This window comes from Garra rufa, chromosome 19, assembly GCF_049309525.1.
Source record: "Garra rufa chromosome 19, GarRuf1.0, whole genome shotgun sequence".
NCBI lineage: Eukaryota > Metazoa > Chordata > Actinopteri > Cypriniformes > Cyprinidae > Garra > Garra rufa.
The window spans coordinates 33,526,622-33,546,909 of NC_133379.1; the positions used below are offsets into that span (position 1 = coordinate 33,526,622).

At 35.7% G+C, this 20,288-nt stretch overlaps 1 protein-coding gene across 1 annotated transcript; it reads right to left on the bottom strand.

Moving 5' to 3' along the window:
• Positions 1 to 9,177: 9,177 nt before the first annotated feature.
• Positions 9,178 to 19,918, bottom strand: oacyl (O-acyltransferase like). The gene is made up of 15 exons (XM_073825249.1): positions 19,768 to 19,918; positions 18,338 to 18,471; positions 18,035 to 18,113; positions 17,697 to 17,832; positions 13,822 to 14,066; positions 13,492 to 13,659; positions 13,309 to 13,411; positions 12,841 to 12,942; positions 12,569 to 12,734; positions 12,382 to 12,461; positions 11,372 to 11,482; positions 11,033 to 11,156; positions 10,758 to 10,944; positions 10,489 to 10,631; positions 9,178 to 9,414 (listed from the first exon to the last, which is right to left on the bottom strand). Exons 1-15 carry the CDS (start codon positions 19,916 to 19,918, stop codon positions 9,316 to 9,318), a joined length of 2,028 nt encoding a protein of 675 aa, XP_073681350.1. The 3' UTR covers positions 9,178 to 9,315.
• Between the last annotated feature and the right edge of the window lie 370 nt (positions 19,919 to 20,288).

Here is a 20,288-nt window from a genome sequence, read left to right on the forward strand (position 1 = left end):
TTCATGCAAAATGAGTTTTAAATTGAGGTTCACTAGTTTCAGAAGTTTCAGAAATGCAGCACAAAGTAGTGCATGCAACTTATGCACTATATTCGAAGTCTTTTAAATGCATAAAGTAGCTTTTTATGAGGAACGGATTAAAAATTGAGTTAATTTTACTTTTTGGGGTGATCTGTTCAACACCAGTCTTGTGGTGCATCGATTGCAAGCTGAAAAAAATATGCATGCAAATTGAGATTTAAATTGAGGTTAACTAGTAAAAGTTATGACAATGTTATGTTTAATATCTCCCTCAATTTACAAGTGTGTCTCTGGATGCAACAAATTTAACCGACATGCTTCAGCTTAAGGCTGGCACAGGTCAAGAAACCTTTAAGCTTTGCAGGCTGTTAAAATCACGCAGAGGTTTCAGTCTTCAGAATGTGTTGCCTTATGATTGATCCCTGTGGGAACATACTGTCTTCACTCAGAGGGTGTAAACCCCTGACTCCAGTATGTGTCCTGAGACCAGTTCATGAACAACACACTTAAACATGTTGGGTTTGGTTACTGTTTTTTTATGAGGACATTCCACAGACGTAATTTAGTCAGTAATAGTTCCCTATCAGTCGGTTCCTTCGACGTCTCGTCGACAGACCGACGAATTGAGATCCCAATTCGTCTGTCTATCGACGAGACGTCTCCGTTCCCTCCTTCAGGGAACGAGGGTTACAATACGTAACCGAGACACTTTTAAAAGTAACTTTGCCCAGTTTTATTAAAATAGTATGAACATGTGTAACAAGGAGTAAAATTAATTGTTAGCCAAAAAACATTAAAAAACAATAAAATATTTAATTAATGTACAGCAGACAAAATTTTAATAAATACAGTAAAATTAATTTTAAAAAGCTAGCAATGGGTTGCACATTATATTTAGTTTTTGGTCATATTTTTTTTCAAATTAATTACAATGACTACACACACAAACACAAAGCCACAGAGATCGACAGGTCAAGTGGTGTGACCTTATTTCCCCATTGAGCCTCACTCATCAGATTCCACTGGACAACTCTTACAACACACACACATTCCTATGAATGTGTCATTTGAGCAGACGCCTCTCATACACAGTCAAGCAGATGAGTGCCATTACTTTGCACAAATCATATCTTCTGGTAAACAAAGATCATTTGAGATATTGTGAAATTTTTATTTGTTTAAAAATGGGTTCAGCATTTAATATTCTATATATGTTTTTTTAAAAGTAGGATAAAAATAATTTACAAAATATTAATTTCACATTGCTCTCATTAAAATGACTGGCAGGGTCACTTTTTTATTATTGCACAGAGACATTATTGCTCACCTTTAGTTCAGAGAAGAACTGTCTCAAGTTTTTCCAAAGAAGATGAAAGCATATGACCTCAGGTTTGGCTCTGAAAAAACAATGTTACATGATACAATGTGTGTGTGGCGTATTATTTTATAACACTGATACAATTTTAACGGGTCAGTGATAGCATTGTGTTGGAAACAGGAACAGGTGTGGACAGGCGGTAGGTCTTTAACACAGCATGACCATTCCTGTGTGTTTAACAAGCCATGTTGATGTTTTCTGTAAGTGTGTGTGTGTGTGTGTGTGTGTGTGTGTGTGTGTGTGTGTGTGTGTGTGAACAGTTGCTGGGCAGATACAGGCCAGAAAGACTAAATGACTAACACACACACACACACACACACACACACATGTTGGGTTTACATGTTTTATGGGGACATTCCATAGGCGTAATGGTTTTTATACTGTACAAACCGTATTTTCTATCGCCCTATACCTACCCTACACCTAAACCTAGCCGTCACAGGAGATTGTGCAAACTTACTTCCTCAAAAAAACTCATTGTGCATGATTTATAAACCTGTTTCCTCATGGGGACCTGAGAAATGTCCCCACAAGGTCAAAATTTACTGGTATTCCTATCCTTGTGGGGACATTTGGTCCCCACAACGTGATGAATACCAGGTACACACACACACACACACACACACACACACACACACACACACACACACACACACACACGTCATGTCTTGAGGTGAAGTCCCAGCCAGTTATTTTACACTAACAAAATACCAAGTGTCGCTTTGATGCCAAAACAGTTATGCAACCACACACACTCTTAATCATAAACACTGATAACAGGACATGTACGTCTTGTACATGTAGTACATGTACTAATTTGTTTCCTTGGAGACTTGGTGTCTTCACAGTTACTTCAAAATAGAATGTTATGGTTTGTACATTACGTAGAATTTCAGGAGCTCCATTTTGTGATGCCACCATGATATACTGATGATATTAGATGGAAATACCATGGTAACACTTCTTTAGTGCAAGCACCTACTCAAATGATTTAAAGACAGAATTTAGTTAATTATCACTATGAAGCACTGATATCAGAGTCTAAAACTGTACTCATGCTCTTGTGTTCTTATCAAAGAACAGAGTAGCACTACACACTCAAAACACTACACTTCAGAAACACTTGTAAAACAGTGTTAAAAACAGAATGTACAGAGATTAAATGTTGACTTATTATGTAAATAGCCATCGGTGTTAAATCAAGGTTATTCTCGCATCTTCAAGTTTATGCTACAGTTGAGGTCAAAAGTTTACACCCCCTTTCAAATTCTGCAATGTTTTTTACCAAAATAAGAGGGATCATACATTTAGTATTGATCTGAATGAGATATTTCACATAAAAGATGTTTACATATAGTCCACAAGAGAAAAAAATAGTTGAATTGATAAAAATGACCCTGTTCAAAAGTTCAAAACACTGTGTTGTTACCTGTTTTGTTTAGTGATAGTTGTTCATGAGTCCCTTGTTTGTCCTGAACAGTTAAACTACCAGCTGTTCTTCAGAAACATTCTTTAGGTCCCACAAATTCTTTGGTTTTTCAGCATTTTGTGTATTTGAACCCTTTCCAGCAATGACTGTCTGATTTTAAGATCCATCTTTTCACATTGAGGACAACGGAGGGACTTCTGCAACTATTACAGAAGGTTCAAACGCTCACTGATGATCCAGAAGAAAAAAAAAAACAATGCCTTAAGAGAACTTTTGAAAACTTTTGAACAGAAATCTTATTTTGTCTAAATATCATATTTTTTCATTTAGTACTGCCCTTCAGAGGCTACAGAAGATACGTACATGTTTCCCAGAAGACAAAATAAGTTAAATCTTCAAATTCAAAAAGTTCTTTTTCTTCTGGATCATCAGTGAGTGTTTGAACCTTCTGTAATAGTTACAAATGAGTACCTCAGTTGTCCTCAGTGTAAAAGGTTGTATATCAAAATCATACAATCTTTGTTGAAAAGGGTTCAAATAAACAAAAATGCTGGAAAACCATTTGTGGGACCTAAAGGATTTTCATGAAGAAAAGCAGAATTTTAACTGTTCGGGACAAACAAGAAACTCAAAAACAACAATCACTAAACAAGAAAAAAAAAACTGTGGATCATTCAAGTAACAACACAGTATTAAGAATCAATGGGATGTAAACTTTTTTATAAATTCAACTGTTATTTTCTCTTGTGGTCTACATGTAAACATCTTTCATTTGATCTTATTCAGTACTAAATAAACTATAACATGCGTTATTGCATCTTATTTTGGTCAAATACTAAACATTGCCATAAAAAAAAAACATTGTCATAAAAAAAAAATCATAGATGCTGTTCTGAACATTCGATTGATCAAAAGATATTTTAAAGAATATATTTACAACTGATTGAAAATTTTGCTTAAGCACTAAAATGATTTCTGAAGGATCAAAATTTGAATCCCTGAAGCTTTGCATCACAGGGATACAATTTTTTAAAATATTTTAAATACCAAACTGTTAAAAAATCATACACTGACCCTAAACTTTTGTATCAGATTGAAGTGGGCATGAGGTATGTGCTTAATTGGATCATTTTCCCTACATACGTAAATGCAATCAGCAGCCAGCATGGCATCATTACACCTGCTGAACACACAGACAGCTTTTTTATACTCTAAAGTCCTAAATCACAAACATCTGTGTGCAATCAGTCACAAAAATGAGCTTGGTTTAATTGTGCTGTTATTCCCAGACGCATTCTTACAGTTCGAGTCTTGTTTTGGCACAGAACCTAAGCATTCGTTAGTGGAGATATGGAAAATGTCCAGAGTGTCAGCTTTCTGAAGTCAGTTAAATATAACCTCTCTAGTATGTGTTGTTGTACAGGGCGTCTGTACTTCTTGCTACACCCTCTGAATCACTGTATATGTGATATACGTGCACGGTAGGGGGTTAAAAGATGGTGAAAGGGGCTTCGACCGAAAGTAGGGCAGCCTTTGACTTCATTCACACTCACAGACAAGGAAAATAATCCTGTCTGTGGCTTAAAAAGGCAATCTTTGATTTAAAAAAAAAGCCATATGACAGAACGTTGCTGAAAATGTACTCACCCTCTGGGCACCCAAGATGTAGATGAGTTTATTTTAGAACAGATTTGAAGAAATGGAGCATTACATCATCTGCTCACCGATGGATCCTATACTGTGAATGGGTGCCGTCAGAATGAGAGCTGGTAAAACATCACAATAAAGCACAAATAATTTTAACCTAAAACCATTGCTTCTAGCCAAAATATGAGTCCATAAAAACACTTCACCACTGAAAAAGTCCATCTCCTGTTGTCTTCTCACATCAAAATTCACAAAAATGTTTGTTTTAGAGTTTTTTTTAATTGTAAACAGTACTTGATCTGTGCATATTTCTCTTCTGAGTCAAATTCAACATTGACACAACAATATTATGGATAGAGGACTTCATTTCAGCTATGAGAAACGGTTCAAAGCTAAAATATTTTAATTATGAGTGTCTATATTGTGTGTGCAGTTACAGCATCTGCCAGTAGGGGACCAAACCTTGACTTTGAATTTGTCATAGGCCTATATATGCATTCATCCACTAAATTTAAAAGGAAGACTGATCTAGGAAGAATCCTTCAACAACTGGAAGACACTCTGCATAATAAAATCATCATGCAGACAGTTACAACTTTCAGCAGACAAGGCCACCTGCTAAATGACAACAGTATGACAGCTCTCAAATGTTTACTTAAGACTTATGTCATAACGTACTGTGCCAGTAAAGCATACTTTAGTAGAGCAGTCATGTCAGGCTCATGTCCAAAAGTGGTAAAGCCCCCCTGATGATTCACTCAAGTCGTCATTCACAATATTTCTGAAACATTCATCATTTGAGAAACATGCCGTTCCTCATTTTGTCCACAGGGTGGACCTGTTACTTAATAAATACCTTACGGAATTAAAGGCTAACCACATCATCGAATGACACAAATATTACATGTAAACAATATATTCTTTCAATGATAGCATTCAGACACTTTTTCTTTAATAGATAACATCTGAATAAACCTTTACTGAATGTACAGTAGAAATAGCATATATTGTCTCAAAGTATTTACTTTGTCTCAAAGTACCTTGTGAAGTCAGATTTGTAGTAGCTTATCGTCGTTCGAACCAGAAATTGCTAAGTGTCCTCATTTGTAAATAGCCTATGTTTATGAAGTGAAAGTTGAGTTGAGTGCAATTCAAATCATGACACATTTCGAACGAATGATTCTTTCTCAAAGTGGACAATATTATGCTACACACCATATAAAAACCTTGCTACACACTACATTATCCACCTTATTTTTCCGTAAGAGTGGGCGCGGCCACATCCGCATCTGTTTTGCAAATTGATAAGTCTTACCCTGTTGTTTTAATGTATTATCTTAATTATGAACACACAGTTTTACCGTTTACTGCACATTCTTCTTCTCATTTCCCTATAGTGGATAATGAAGTCTCCCCGTAGGCTTACTACCGCGACGAAGAAAAAGCTGGATGTGCAGTCGTGGCCAAAATTTTTGAGAATTACATAAATATTGGAAATTGGAAAAGTTGTTGCTTAAGTTTTTATAATAGCAATTTGCATATACTCCAGAATGTTATGAAGAGTATTCAGATGAATTGCATAGTCCTTCTTTGCCATGAAAATTAACTTAATCCCCAAAAAACTTTCCACTGCATTTCATTGCTGTCATTAAAGGACCTGCTGAGATCATTTCAGTAATCGTCTTGTTAACTCAGGTGAGAATGTTGTCGAGCACAAGGCTGGAGATCATTATGTCAGGCTGATTGGGTTAGAATGGCAGACTTGACATGTTAAAAGGAGGGTGATGCTTGCCTTGAAATCATTGTTCTTCCATTGTTAACCATGGTGACCTGCAAAGAAACGCGTGCAGCCATCATTGTGTTGCATAAAAATGGCTTCACAGGCAAGGATATTGTGGCTACTAAGATTGCACCTAAATCAACAATTTATAGGATCATCAAGAACTTCAAGAAAAGAGGTTCAATTCTTGTTAAGAAGGCTTCAGGGTGTCCAAGAAAGTCCAGCAAGCGGCAGGATCGTCTCCTAAAGAGGATTCAGCTGCGGGATCGGAGTGCCACCAGTGCAGAGCTTGCTCAGGAATGTCAGCAGGCAGGTGTGAGCGCATCTGCACGCACAGTGAGGCCAAGACTTTTGGAAGATGGCCTGGTGTCAAGAAGGGCAGCAAAGAAGCCACTTCTCTCCAAAAAAAAAATACATCAGGGACAGATTGATCTTCTGCAAAAAGTATGGCGAATGGACTGCTGAGGACTGGGGCAAAGTCATATTCTTTCCGATTGTTTGGGGCATCTGGAAAAAGGCTTGTCTGGAGAAGAAAAGGTGAGCGCTACCATCAGTCCTGTGTCATGCCAACAGTAAAGCATCCTGAGACCATTCATGTGTGGGGTTGCTTCTCATCCAAGGGAGTGGGCTCACTCACAATTTTGCCCAAAATCACAGCCATGAATAAAGAATGGTACCAAAACACCCTCCAACAGCAACTTCTTCCAACAATCCAACAACAGTTTGGTGAAGAACAATGCATTTTCCAGCACGATGGAGCACCGTGCCATAAGGCAAAAGTGATAACTAAGTGGCTCGGGGACCAAAACGTTGAAATTTTGGGTTCATGGCTTGGAAACTCCCCAGATCTTAATCCCATTGAGAACTTGTGGTCAATCCTCAAGAGGCGGGTGGACAAACAAAAACCCAGTAATTCTGACAAACTCCAAGAAGTGATTATGAAAGAATGGGTTGCTATCTATCAGTCAGGATTTGGCCCAGAAGTTGATTGAGAGCATGCCCAGTCGAATTGCAGAAGTCCTGAAAAAGAAGGGCCAACACTGCAAATACTGACTCTTTGCATAAATGTCATGTAATTGCCAACTGAAACAAAGGTCTAGAAGCAGTTTAGCAGTAAACTTTGTGAAAACTAATATTTGTGTCATTCTCAAAACTTTTGGCCACGACTGTACACTGTTAACTGTGTGTGAATTTTCTGTATGCACAAAATACCTGAATGACCTCATTTACCAAAACGACCCATGTACAACAACCCATATTTAAAAGAATTATTACAAACAAATATAAATACTTACCAGAATACTGTATGGCATAATGCAATGTATTCAACTTGACTTTTAATCAACAATCAGGCTTGTGACTAGTCCCTGCTGAAAAAAACAGCATATGCTGGTTAGGTATGTTTTGGTGCCGGGATGCTGGTTTTAGCTGGTTTATGCTGGTCCTTTGCTGGTTAATGCTGGTTCTTTTGCTGGTTAATGCTGGTTCTTTTGCTGGTCCTTTGCTGGTTAATGCTGGTTCTTTTGCTGGTTAATGCTGGTCCTTTGCTGGTCCTTGACCAGCAACATGACCAGCATAAACCAGCAAAGGACCAGCATTAACCAGCTAAGGACCAGCATGAACCTGTAACTTTTTAAAGACATTTTTAAGGAAGAGTTTACCCAAAAAAGAAAATTCGGACATTAATTACTCACCCTTATGTCGAAACAACATGAGGGTGAGAAAATAATGACAGAACTTTTTGGGTAAACTATCCCTTTAACACAAATTTGTAAGTTGAATTTAGATGAGCATTAAAGCTTTTGGTGAATTAACCCTTTAACTGTCACTCCCTATTTTGAACATAGACACATCTTGAACATCTAAAGTAATATTTTTATAATTTATGAGCGAAAACATTTCGTAATATGATTTGCCCAAAACAGGGGTAAAATATCTATATAGGAGTCTTAGACCTTCCCAACGATATATAGTTTAACATGATTAGATGATGAAATAGTGAAGTAAAAAAGTGACAGTTAAAGGGTTACATCTTACTGCTTTGCCTGCTATTTATTTCTTTCTACTAAGCAACATATACAGTGTATGCTGTGCAGCAATAGATAGGTATCAAGTTAATATTTCATTCAGAACAGAACCGAATTATTGCAATACTTTGTTTGAGTGTTAACTTACTACATTGCAGTCAAACAAACTCAAAAGAAATTGCAGAGCTTTAAAGTAGTTCTATAATTTCTAAGTTGTCAAATAGCTAATTGGCCTCTTGAAGAGTTGATTGGCCTCTTGATGTTGATTGTCCTCTTATGAATTAGATTTTGTGACTTGCCTGATTACAGCAGGCACACAGGTGGGTAATAACATGTGTGACCACACATTTTAAGAACTCAAGAGATACAATACAATACATTGTGAAGTTACTTGTGCTTTAGACCATATGGCATCCCAAGAAAAGATTATTAACTAGGTTTTATGCAGTATTGTTGCTTAAAAGCTTTCTTTGTGTTCTGAATTGTCTAATGGGAAGATTTGGGATTTGTATTTTTTTACTTCGAAATGATTGATTGTTGAATGACTCATCTTTCACTTCCTGCAATTAAGATGTGTTCGCCTCAATTACACTTCAGATCCTGACGTCCGATCATTGTTTTATTGTTATGAGCTGCTCACACTTGAAGTACTTGTGTTTATGGTATATGTGGCATCAGCTGTTCTCATGCATGAGTCCCCGCGTACCTCAAAAACAGGCTGTTGTAACATGTTACCATTCATTATTGTTCTTACAGTGCATCGTTCTTACTCTCTGTGAGTTACAAGCAGTGTCACTATAACAATACACTTTGTAATTCATCTGTTAATTCTGTACATCAAGTCATTTATTTAATGTTTTCAAATAACAACACCAAAGCTGTATAGCACGGTTCATAAAAAGCAATCTATGGGGACAACGAATGAATAAATATACTGTGCTTAAATCTTGTTTCTCCTAAATATATAAATATAATAAAATCTTCTTTTCAAATCTTCTCTTCACTTTCCAGTTTTGAGGTAATGAAACAGGACTTATCGTTTCGTCAGGAAGAGATACGGCTTTTCAATTAACACAGTTAACACATAACCTACAGAGACTGTCAACAGCAGGTGACCCAGAAACAGGTAGAACTGAGGACAGAAAATGAGACAAAATTATTATTAACAATGGCATCCAGAAAGAGAATTTATATACAAATATATATACACTACAAGTTAAAAGTTTTTGAACAGTAAGCTTTTTAATGTTTTTTTAAAGAATTCTCTTCTGCTTACCAAGACTGCATTTATTTCATCCAAAGTACAGCAAAAGCACTAACATTGTGAAATATTTTAACTCTTTAAAATAGCTGCTTTCTATTTGAATTTATTTGAAAATATAATTTATTCCTGTAATCAAAGCTTAATTTTCAGCATCATTGCTCCAGTCTTCAGTGTCAGATGATTCAAAAAAATTCAGCTTTGAAATCACAGAAATAAATAACATTTTAAACAATATTTAAAATAGAAAACAGTTATTTTAAATAGTAAAAATATTTAATAATTTTTACTGTTTTAGCTGTACTTCGGATCAAATAAATGCAGGCTTGGTGAGCAGAAGAGACCAGGCTTGTGCACAATTCAGAATTGGCCGCCATTCAATTCATGAGTTGGAATTTGAATTGAATTGACTCCGCCCCACAGGAAGTTGAATTTGAATTGGAGTTGGAATGACAGGAAGTGGAAATAAATTCATGGCAATTCAAAGAAATTCCACAGTCATACAACAGAAAGATGTGTTGAATCTCACATACAATTACATTAATTTTGTAATTTAATAGCATAATTTCATTACACATAACTAGAGACTCCTCAACCCTGCATACATTTTGTTCCAACATATAGAAAATGATCAATTTCTTGAAATAAATTACAAAATATGTTTGATTAGTTTTGTTCAAAATGTTAATCAAATAACACAATGTAATCTGTACAAGTAGTTCAAACTAATATAATTTATAGAATTTGTAATGAAAACATATCTGACATATATTGTAAAGCTTCATTGTTAAACACTTCACTTATGTATATGAATTTCTTTGAATTTGTATTGAATTGCAATTCTGCTTCCTTTAATTTAAATTCTAATTGTAATTCTAGATCCTGGTTTTAAATCAAATCAAATGGAATTTTGATCAAATGAAGGGAATTGAAGGGAATACTTACAAAGTTGAAGTCTGTGTAGTGCATGGCTGTCTCTTGTTTGCCATTGTACAGAATAATAATTATAGGATGGATCAGATAACAGGCAAAGCTGATGTTAGACAGAGGAGCCCACAGGCCTAAAGACAGAATTTTATCCACAAAACCTGTGAAGACAGATAAATACTTAGGTACATTTTAATGGAAGCCACTTATATGCATTTTATTTGGATGTTTAATCACGTTATCACTTATTTTTCTGAATTATTTACAAAAAATATTTTTTTTTCCACCTCCATATCCTTCCTCGCAGGCCAGGATGATCCAGACCAAGGCCAGGGCCCAAAGTGAGCGGTGCATCCCCTGATAAACAGCATGGGGAAGTGACGGATAGGGCGGGACATCTCTCAGCACATACGAAAATCCCACTAACAGAGCCATGACTGACAGCGAGCAGAGCCAACCTAGAATTGCCTGCCACTGTGACACAACAAAAACAATCTGTTATGAGATTAAAAAACTCCTTTTTGCTGTATAAGAAGCAATAAAGAGGCATTAAAGACATTGCCTGTTGCTTTATAAGTGTCTCCTTCTTGGTTGTCATGCATATTCCAGCAAGAATGCCCAGTAGATACGGCCCATATCTTGTGTAGGGTTTGTTATAGTAATACTGAAAATAGCTTTCGTATGCCCTGAAACAGAATATTGCATTTAAAAAGCAATCTGAAATAATTAGGTAACATTTGAGTGAACAAAAATCTGACTCTTGGTACTAAAGCTGCCTTGCTATTGCAGTTGGCAGCTGCTGGAGGCTGTAATCATAGTGTTGCATGCATTGCCTGTGTGATTATGTCTCATTGGGAATGTTTTCTCAGTTTAACGTTGCAATTAAGAAATGATCTCTTACAGTGTGGTTGGCTGGTGCACAGGGAGATGGAGCAAACCGGTGATCAGGGCTCCTGTCACACTGGAGATCATTAGGAGAACAGCCGACACGATGAAAAGCATGGTTTTGTTTCTGGAAATGAACAAAGAGGTGATGTTTATGACCTGGGAACAACTGGCAACATTGACATGAGTGAAATCTCACAAAACCTGTCAAGAACATTTCGAATTTTGGTCAAAAAATTGCTTAAAAAGAACTATTAAGATATTTTGCATTGTATTCTCATTACTGTAACGTAAAAAGGTCATTCTTATTACTAATGCAACCAAGGACATACTAAATTGTTTAAAAGTGAGAGTGGTAAGATAATGTTACTGAATATTTGCATTTTAAATTACTTCGTTTTAACTTTATATTCATCAAAGAATATTAAAAATCCCCTCACAAATAAATAAATAAAATAAGTGTGCACAACAAATATTGAGCCCAATATTGTGTATATATATGTATATATTTGTAAATACATAAATTTATAAATGTATAAAAGTTTAAAATAATTTGTAAAAACTTTTGTTGTACTGCTTCAACAGCTAATTTATGCTGTTTAGTATTTACTAATGTATGGTTACATTATTTTATTACTTTTTGTAGGACATTGTTTTATAATCTAATGAGAATCAGCGTTAAATAAATTAAAAAAAAATACATTAGTGCATTATATATATATATATATATATATATATATAATTCATTATGCAATGTATGTGTATATATACACATAGTAAAATGTTTAAAATAATTTGTTTTACTGCTTCAACAGATAATTTATGCTATCTATTATTATATTATTTCATTACTTTTATATAGTACATCAAAATCAATCAATGATCAATTGATAATCACCATTACATAAATAAAATAATATATATATATATATATATATATATATATATATATATATATATATATATATATATATATTTTTTTTTTTTTCTCTGTATTTATGATATAGGCAAAAGAACTGAACTTACATTCTGTACAGGAATATCAGAAAAGGTGTTGTTGCGTAGAACTGAAAGTCAATGGAGAGATACCACGTCCATGGTGCACACTTAAAAAAAAAACATTTTCATTATAACAATTGTCATGTACTTTAAAACATATGCTGCAATTACACAAGTAAAACCAAGATTAACCAAAAGATTCGTCTAGACATACAATGTCTGTGATGGTGAAGAGGTTGTTGATGAGGAGCAGGTTTGACCACCAGTACTTCTTACAGCTGAAGACCTCATCCTCTGCTATGAACCAGAAGACCCCTCTCTGAACGACTGAGAACAGTCCAATGGTCAGACACACGATGAAGAGGTGGAGAGGTTGGATTCTGGACACATGGCAAGAATAAAATGGTATAAAGGCAGATGATTATCAGAAAATCAAGCCTTGGTGTAGAACTAATGTGTGTCTTAACTGGAAGCTATAAAACTAACCGCTTGAACCGCTTGAAGAGGAACTGAGCCACCAGACTGAAACTAAGCGTGTTATCTGACCTCTGGATGGAGCTCAGCAGCGACTTTGCACTAAGAAGACCACTGGCACAAGCAAACAAACAAGACATTGTCAATATTTATAAGCCAATTATTCTTAAAACCATATCATATGCCTACCACAAGAATTCCAAACAATGGAATCTTTTTAGTAGGGACGCACCGATCCGTATCGGCCGATCACTTGCGCGTTTTGTCAGTAAAGCCGGTTCTGTAATCAGCGGTAAATGCCATCAGCATTTACAAGCATGATCGGCCGATTCGTATCGGTGCATCCCTACTTTTTAGCAAAGGTCTGACGATTTTGGAATGACATGTGGGTGAGTAATTAATGACACATTTTAAATTTTTCGGTGAACTGTCCCTTTTATACTTGACAATCTTTTATATTTTTAATATGAGATGTCTTACCCCAGTAGCAGAAAAGTGTCGACTGCTAGATACACTGGTCCACTGAAGGCCAAAACATACAAAGGATTCCTCTCTACCATTTCCTTCCATCTCTTATCATTATCTACACAAAAACAAATCAGATGAAACTTCAAAATGTCTCAAAGTTAAAGTAGTGCTTAGACACTGATATATCGCTTTTACCCAGGTTACTCCAGGCACTGAGCTGCACGGTGTGGCCTGAGATGATCCAGAGTAAACTAAGAATACGGATGCCATTCAGAGATGAATAGCTGCTTCCAGAGCTTTCTGTGGCGAGTAACCCCTGACTGTTATTCTGTATAGAAAACGCCTGAAGGAACGATAACACGGCTGAAAAAGAATATATGTTGAAGAACGGAAGTGAAAGGGGGGAAATAATGTGAGAAAAGAGCATGAGGAGGAAAAACATAGTCAATTAAAATGGATCAAATCAGAGCAGTCACATTTGCTATAAATGGTACGTTTACTGTCTATATGACTGTGTGTACTTGCTCTTTGAGATGCTCTGCTGGTCATTTTCCGCATTTTGGTCCCTGGTCTGTGTGGCATCCGGGGCAGCATTGCTTTCTTTACTCTGATTAGCTGAGCCATTAGCCAAGAGAGTGCCGTATTGGTTGGTGTTCGAGGTATGAGCGAAACCCAGCCCTGGCCTCACTTCTTTCATTCGCTTCCTTTTTATTACTGCCACACAGATGGAAGCTATGAGAGGAAGTGCCAATAACGCACAACACACAAACCTGAGACAGACAAAACACTAATTCAGCCCTTAAATCATCACAGAATTATGATAACAATTGTGAAAGATTTTGGTCCAAGAAAATAAATTCCTTATAATTTGCAATTAGAAAGGCAGAATACCACAAAATCTAGCAACACCCTAGCACCAGAACACCCTAGCAAAAAGTCTCAAAAGACCTTCATAAAAGCATACCACTGCCTTAACAATCTAGCATCTATCTAGCAATGCCAAAGCAACCACCCAAAACAATCTAGCATCTCCCAAGAACCCAGAATACCCTAGCAGCTGCAAAAAAGTCTAAAACGCCTTAGCAACGCCCTAGCAACCCAGCATCTCCCGACAAACCAGAACACCCAATTAACTGCATAAAAGCAACACCTAAGCAGGCACCCAGAACACTATTGCATCTACCTAACAATGCCCTAGCAGCCACCCAGAACAACCTAGCATCTACCTAGCAACACCTTATCAGGCACCCAGAACACTCTAGCATCTACCTAACATCACCCTAGCAACCACCCAGAACAACCTAGCATCTCACGACAAACCAGAACACTCTAGCAACTACATAAAAGTCTAAAACACCTTAGAAACAACCTAGTACCCACCCAGAACAACCTAGCATCTCCTGACAATCCAGAACACCCAAGCAACTGCATAGAAGTCTAAAAACACCTTAACAAACAAAAATAGAACACCCTAGCCTCTACCTAGCAACACCTTAGTAGGCAGCCAGAACACCCTAGCCTCTATCTAGCAACAACCTAGCAATGCCCTAGCAACCACACAGAACAATCTAGCATCTATCAAGCAACATCCTAGAAATCACCCAAAACAACCTAGCAACTGTATGAAGTTTCAAAACACCTTAGCAACTGCAAAGCAACGTCCTAAAAGCCACCCAGAACACCCTAGCAACTGCGAAACAGTCTAAAAACACCTTAGTAAATGCATACCACTGCCTTTACAATGTAGCATCTACCTAGCAATGCCCTACCAACCACCCAGAACACCCTAGGAACCGCATAAAGGTTAAAAAACACCTTAGCAACTACCCAGAACACCCTAGCAACTCCATAAAAGACTAAAAACACCTTAGTACATGCATATCACGGCCTTAACAACCTAGCATCTACCCAGCAATGCCCAGCAATCACCCAGAACACCCTAGCAACTGTATTAAGTCTCAAAACCCCTTAGTAAATGCACACCACTGCCTTAATAAACCTAGCAATGCCTAGCAACCATACAGAACTCCCTAGCAACTGCATAATGGTCTAAAAACTGTAAATAAACAACTACCCAGAACACCCTAGCAACTACATAAAAGACAAAAACACCTCAGTAAATGCACACCACTACCTTAATAAACATAGCAACTGTTAGCAACTACCCAGAACACCCTAGCAACTACATAAAAGACAAAAACACCTCAGTAAATGCACACCACTGCCTTAATAAACATAGCAACTGTTAGCAACTACCCAGAACACCCTAGCAACTACATAAAAGACAAAAAACACCTCAGTAAATGCATACCACTACCTTAATAAACCTAGCAACGGTTAGCAACTACCCAAAACACCCTAGCAACTATATAAAAGACAAAAAACACCTCAGTAAATGCACACCACTGCCTTAATAAACATAGCAACTGTTAGCAACTACCCAGAACACCCTAGCAACTACATAAAAGACAAAAAACACCTCAGTAAATGCATACCACTACCTTAATAAACCTAGCAACGGTTAGCAACTACCCAAAACACCCTAGCAACTATATAAAAGACAAAAACACCTCAGTAAATGCACACCACTGCCTTAATAAACATAGCAACTGTTAGCAACTACCCAGAACACCCTAGCAACTACATAAAAGACAAAAAACACCTCAGTAAATGCATACCACTACCTTAATAAACATAGCAACGGTTAGCAACTACCCAAAACACCCTAGCAACTATATAAAAGACAAAAACACCTCAGTAAATGCACACCACTGCCTTAATAAACATAGCAACTGTTAGCAACTACCCAGAACACCCTAGCAACTACATAAAAGACAAAAAACACCTCAGTAAATGCATACCACTACCTTAATAAACCTAGCAACGGTTAGCAACTACCCAAAACACCCTAGCAACTATATAAAAGACAAAAACACCTCAGTAAATGCACACCACTGCCTTAATAAACATAGCAACTGTTAGCAACTACCCAGAACACCCTAGCAACTACATAAAAGACAAAAAACACCTCAGTAAATGCATACCACTGCCTTAATAAACATAGCAACGGTTAGCAACTACCCAGAACACCCTAGCAACTATATAAAAGACAAAAAACACCTCAGTAAATGCACACCACTGCCTTAATAAACCTAGCAACGGTTAGCAACTACCCAGAACACCCTAGCAACTACATAAAAGACAAAAACACCTCAGTAAATGCACACCACTGCCTTAATAAACCTAGCAACTGTTAGCAACTACCCAGAACACCCTAGCAACTACATAAAAGACAAAAACACCTCAGTAAATGCACACCACTGCCTTAATAAACCTAGCAACGGTTAGCAACTACCCAGAACACCCTAGCAACTACATAAAAGACAAAAACACCTCAGTAAATGCACACCACTGCCTTAATAAACCTAGCAACTGTTAGCAACTACCCAGAACACCCTAGCAACTACATAAAAGACAAAACACACCTCAGTAAATGCATACCACTACCTTAATAAACCTAGCAACGGTTAGCAACTACCCAAAACACCCTAGCAACTATATAAAAGACAAAAAACACCTCAGTAAATGCATACCACTACCTTAATAAACCTAGCAACGGTTAGCAACTACCCAGAACACCCTAGCAACTACATAAAAGACAAAAAACACCTCAGTAAATGCATACCACTACCTTAATAAACCTAGCAACGGTTAGCAACTACCCAAAACACCCTAGCAACTATATAAAAGACAAAAAACACCTCAGTAAATGCATACCACTGCCTTAATAAACATAGCAACTGTTAGCAACTACCCAAAACACCCTAGCAACTATATAAAAGACAAAAAACACCTCAGTAAATGCACACCACTGCCTTAATAAACCTAGCAACCGTTAGCAACTACCCAAAACACCCTAGCAACTACATAAAGGTCTAAAATACCATAGCAACTGCAAAGCAACACCTTAGCAACTACCCATAACACAATAGCAACACATACATAAAACACTAAAAACACCTTTGTAAATGCATACCACTGCCTTAACAACCTAGCAATGCCCTAGCAACAGCCTGCATTAAACTGCATGAAGGTCTAAAAACATCTTAGCAATTGCAACCATCCAGAACACCCTTGCAACTGTATTAAAAGTCTCAAAACAAAAAAAACTTAGCAACTGCAAAGAAACGCCCCGGAAACCACAAACACAATGTCCCAGCATTGTGGCTTGTGCAAATGCAATACGTAAAGTATATTTACTTCTAAAAATGTACAAAGACTATGTAAAATGAGCAGGCTAGGAAAAACTGAATCTGTTTAATTAAACACCCATTGTAGGCTTAAACCCACACATGTTGTGTGTGTGTGTGTGTGTGTGTGTGTGTGTGTGTGTTACTCACAGGCAGAATATGGCAGACAGGTCTGCATGAGGGGAATCACCGAGGCACTGAGTCATGAATACGCCAAATGTGGAATCCGACATTAGGATTGAAGGCACAGAAGGAAGCAAAGAGATTTGTTTCTGCTCAAATGCCTCTGCAGACACAAACACACACATGTATAAAGGTGTACATATGGTACATCCCACAAAAATATTATGAAGAACCACTGCAGATTTATACTTCTTGCTTTCAGATAAATTGCAGAAGGTGTCTAATGCAATGACATAAACACATTTTAAGGGCAGCCCAGGTGTTCAAATACAGTTGAACATTTGTGTGGTCCAGATTTGACTTACCAGAAACAACCAATGTCTCAACTTCTGATTCTGTACAAGAGTCTGGAACACAAACACCCACAAAATACTCCACCCTGTCCTGCATAACAGAATAATATCACAAACAAACATGCTTTAATCTCGATTCAAGACAGTATCTGGTTATTTATTCATAATAATTGCATTATTTGGAAATCAAGGATTAACACACGGGTTTGAAAAAAAAAAATACTGTATAAAATACTGACAATGATTTTTTTTTTCAGGTCCTTAGTGGATTGTGGTGTACATTTTGTGCATTTTTTATGGTTTGCGTGAGGGTACCTGTTTGAGGAACACCTGGCAGTATTGTCCCTTGAACTCCGGGCCCTCCACGGACAGACACTCTCTTAGAGATCCGGGTCTGTTCACGTTTCCGCCTTCAACATCACTGCCAATCTTACCAAATGCATCATACACTACAACAACACATGGAGCAGGAGAGAAGAAATGTAAATCCTAATGAGAAACATCAAACTATGATGTTTTTAGAATATATATATAAAAAATAAAATATTGATAAATAAAGAAAAAGAATGATAAAATCTATAAATAATAATAAAGGAAAAATAAAAATAGATAAAGAGAAAAAATAATATACATAATATTAAAAAATATAAGATTTTATATTAAAAATATCTAAATAAATGTTTTTTAGATTTTAAATATATCCACTATTAAATAAATACATTTAATACATTAACATATATAAATAAATACATTTAATACATTTACATATACGTATGTATATATATATATATATAATAAACTTATAAAATATAACACAGAAAAAGAAAAAATGTTTAACAACAAATAATAATTAAAAATAATAATACTACTAAATTAAATAAATAAATAAAAATAAATAAATAGCTCCAAGATATTTAACATTTTCAAATCTTAGGAAAAAAAGACAAATAAATATAGATCAAGGGTAAAAAAAATAAACAAAATATATAATATATAATTATTATTATTATTTTTAAGATTTTAAATGATGTGTCTAATATTAAATAAAACAATTAAGGAATATAAAATAAACTGATAAATAAAAAAACTAAAAACAAAAATATAATAATATAGATAGAGGAAAAAATTATCAACAATAAATAAAAAAAATATACATCATATTAAAATATATAACTAAATGGTTTTTAGATTTTAAATAATGTGTCCAATATTAAATAATACAATTAAGAAAAATAAATGATAAATAAACAGAAAAAAAACATATAGACATCATGATAAACAATAAAAATAATAATAAATTAAAAATAATCTTAAAATAAAATAAATCTTAATAAAACAATGATCATCATAATAAAACTAAATGTAGATGACAATAGAGAAAAATACATAAAAACAAAATACATTTTATATGATTTTAAAATTAAATGCTTTTTGAATTTAAATGCTGTGTCAACTCAATATTAAATAATACAATTTAATAAAATAAACTAAATAAACTGATCAAGTGATACAAAAAATACATAAAAACTAATATAATAAAAATATTATACACAAATGAATAAAAAATAAATAGCTGCAAGATATTTTAAACAATGTTTCAAATATTATTAAATGTGTTAGATGTCAAATATTATCGTTAAATAAAAAGTCAATAATTTTGTCATTATATTGGGAATAAAAAAAATAAATCAAAGCACAACTAGAAAACATGACCCCCATTCATAAAATCCGGCATCATTACTTACTCAAGACTGCATATTTGCTTGGAGCCTCTTTTTGTAATTCCATAAGGAACGTTGTTGTGTCCTCCTTGCATTTTAGAGACACGTTCCAGGAACATGCGCCATAAACTAACAGGTGCATCAGAGTAACAGCACTCCATGTTAACCCTAGCATCTTGCACAGTGTTTCATTTTGTGGGTTTCGCTGCTTTAAATATGATGAGAGCAGGACACATGATGAAAGAAGAGATGGACATGTGACATCTGTCATACTCTCCCACCATCCAAAATGACCGTGGAAATCAAAACGCCACGCTCACATTATAGACTGAGCCTTACTCCAAACCAAAAACAGCTAGACATTTACCTCAGGAGAGGCCAAGGAAAAATAACACAATATTCGTTTTGTGAATGTGGTCATGATGAGGCCTCTCTATGTATCAATATGTCAAAAGTTAGAAAAACAAGACCAAATTATCTGCTATCTACGCTATTCACATTGATTTTATAGCACTATATTGATTACTTAATGTCCATTTTAAATG

What these genes read in the sequence shown, in the direction of transcription:
- oacyl (XM_073825249.1), bottom strand. Translation starts at nt 19,918, where the DNA reads ATGCTAGGGTTAACATGGAGTGCTGTTACTCTGATGCACCTGTTAGTT. An exon ending in GCCAGGTGTTCCTCAAACAG is followed by an intron (nt 18,114 to 18,337) that starts GTACCCTCACGC and finishes TCTGTTATGCAG; the next exon opens with GACAGGGTGGAGTATTTTGT. An exon ending in CTCTTCAAGCGGTTCAAGCG is followed by an intron (nt 12,735 to 12,840) that starts GTTAGTTTTATA and finishes CCATGTGTCCAG; the next exon opens with AATCCAACCTCTCCACCTCT.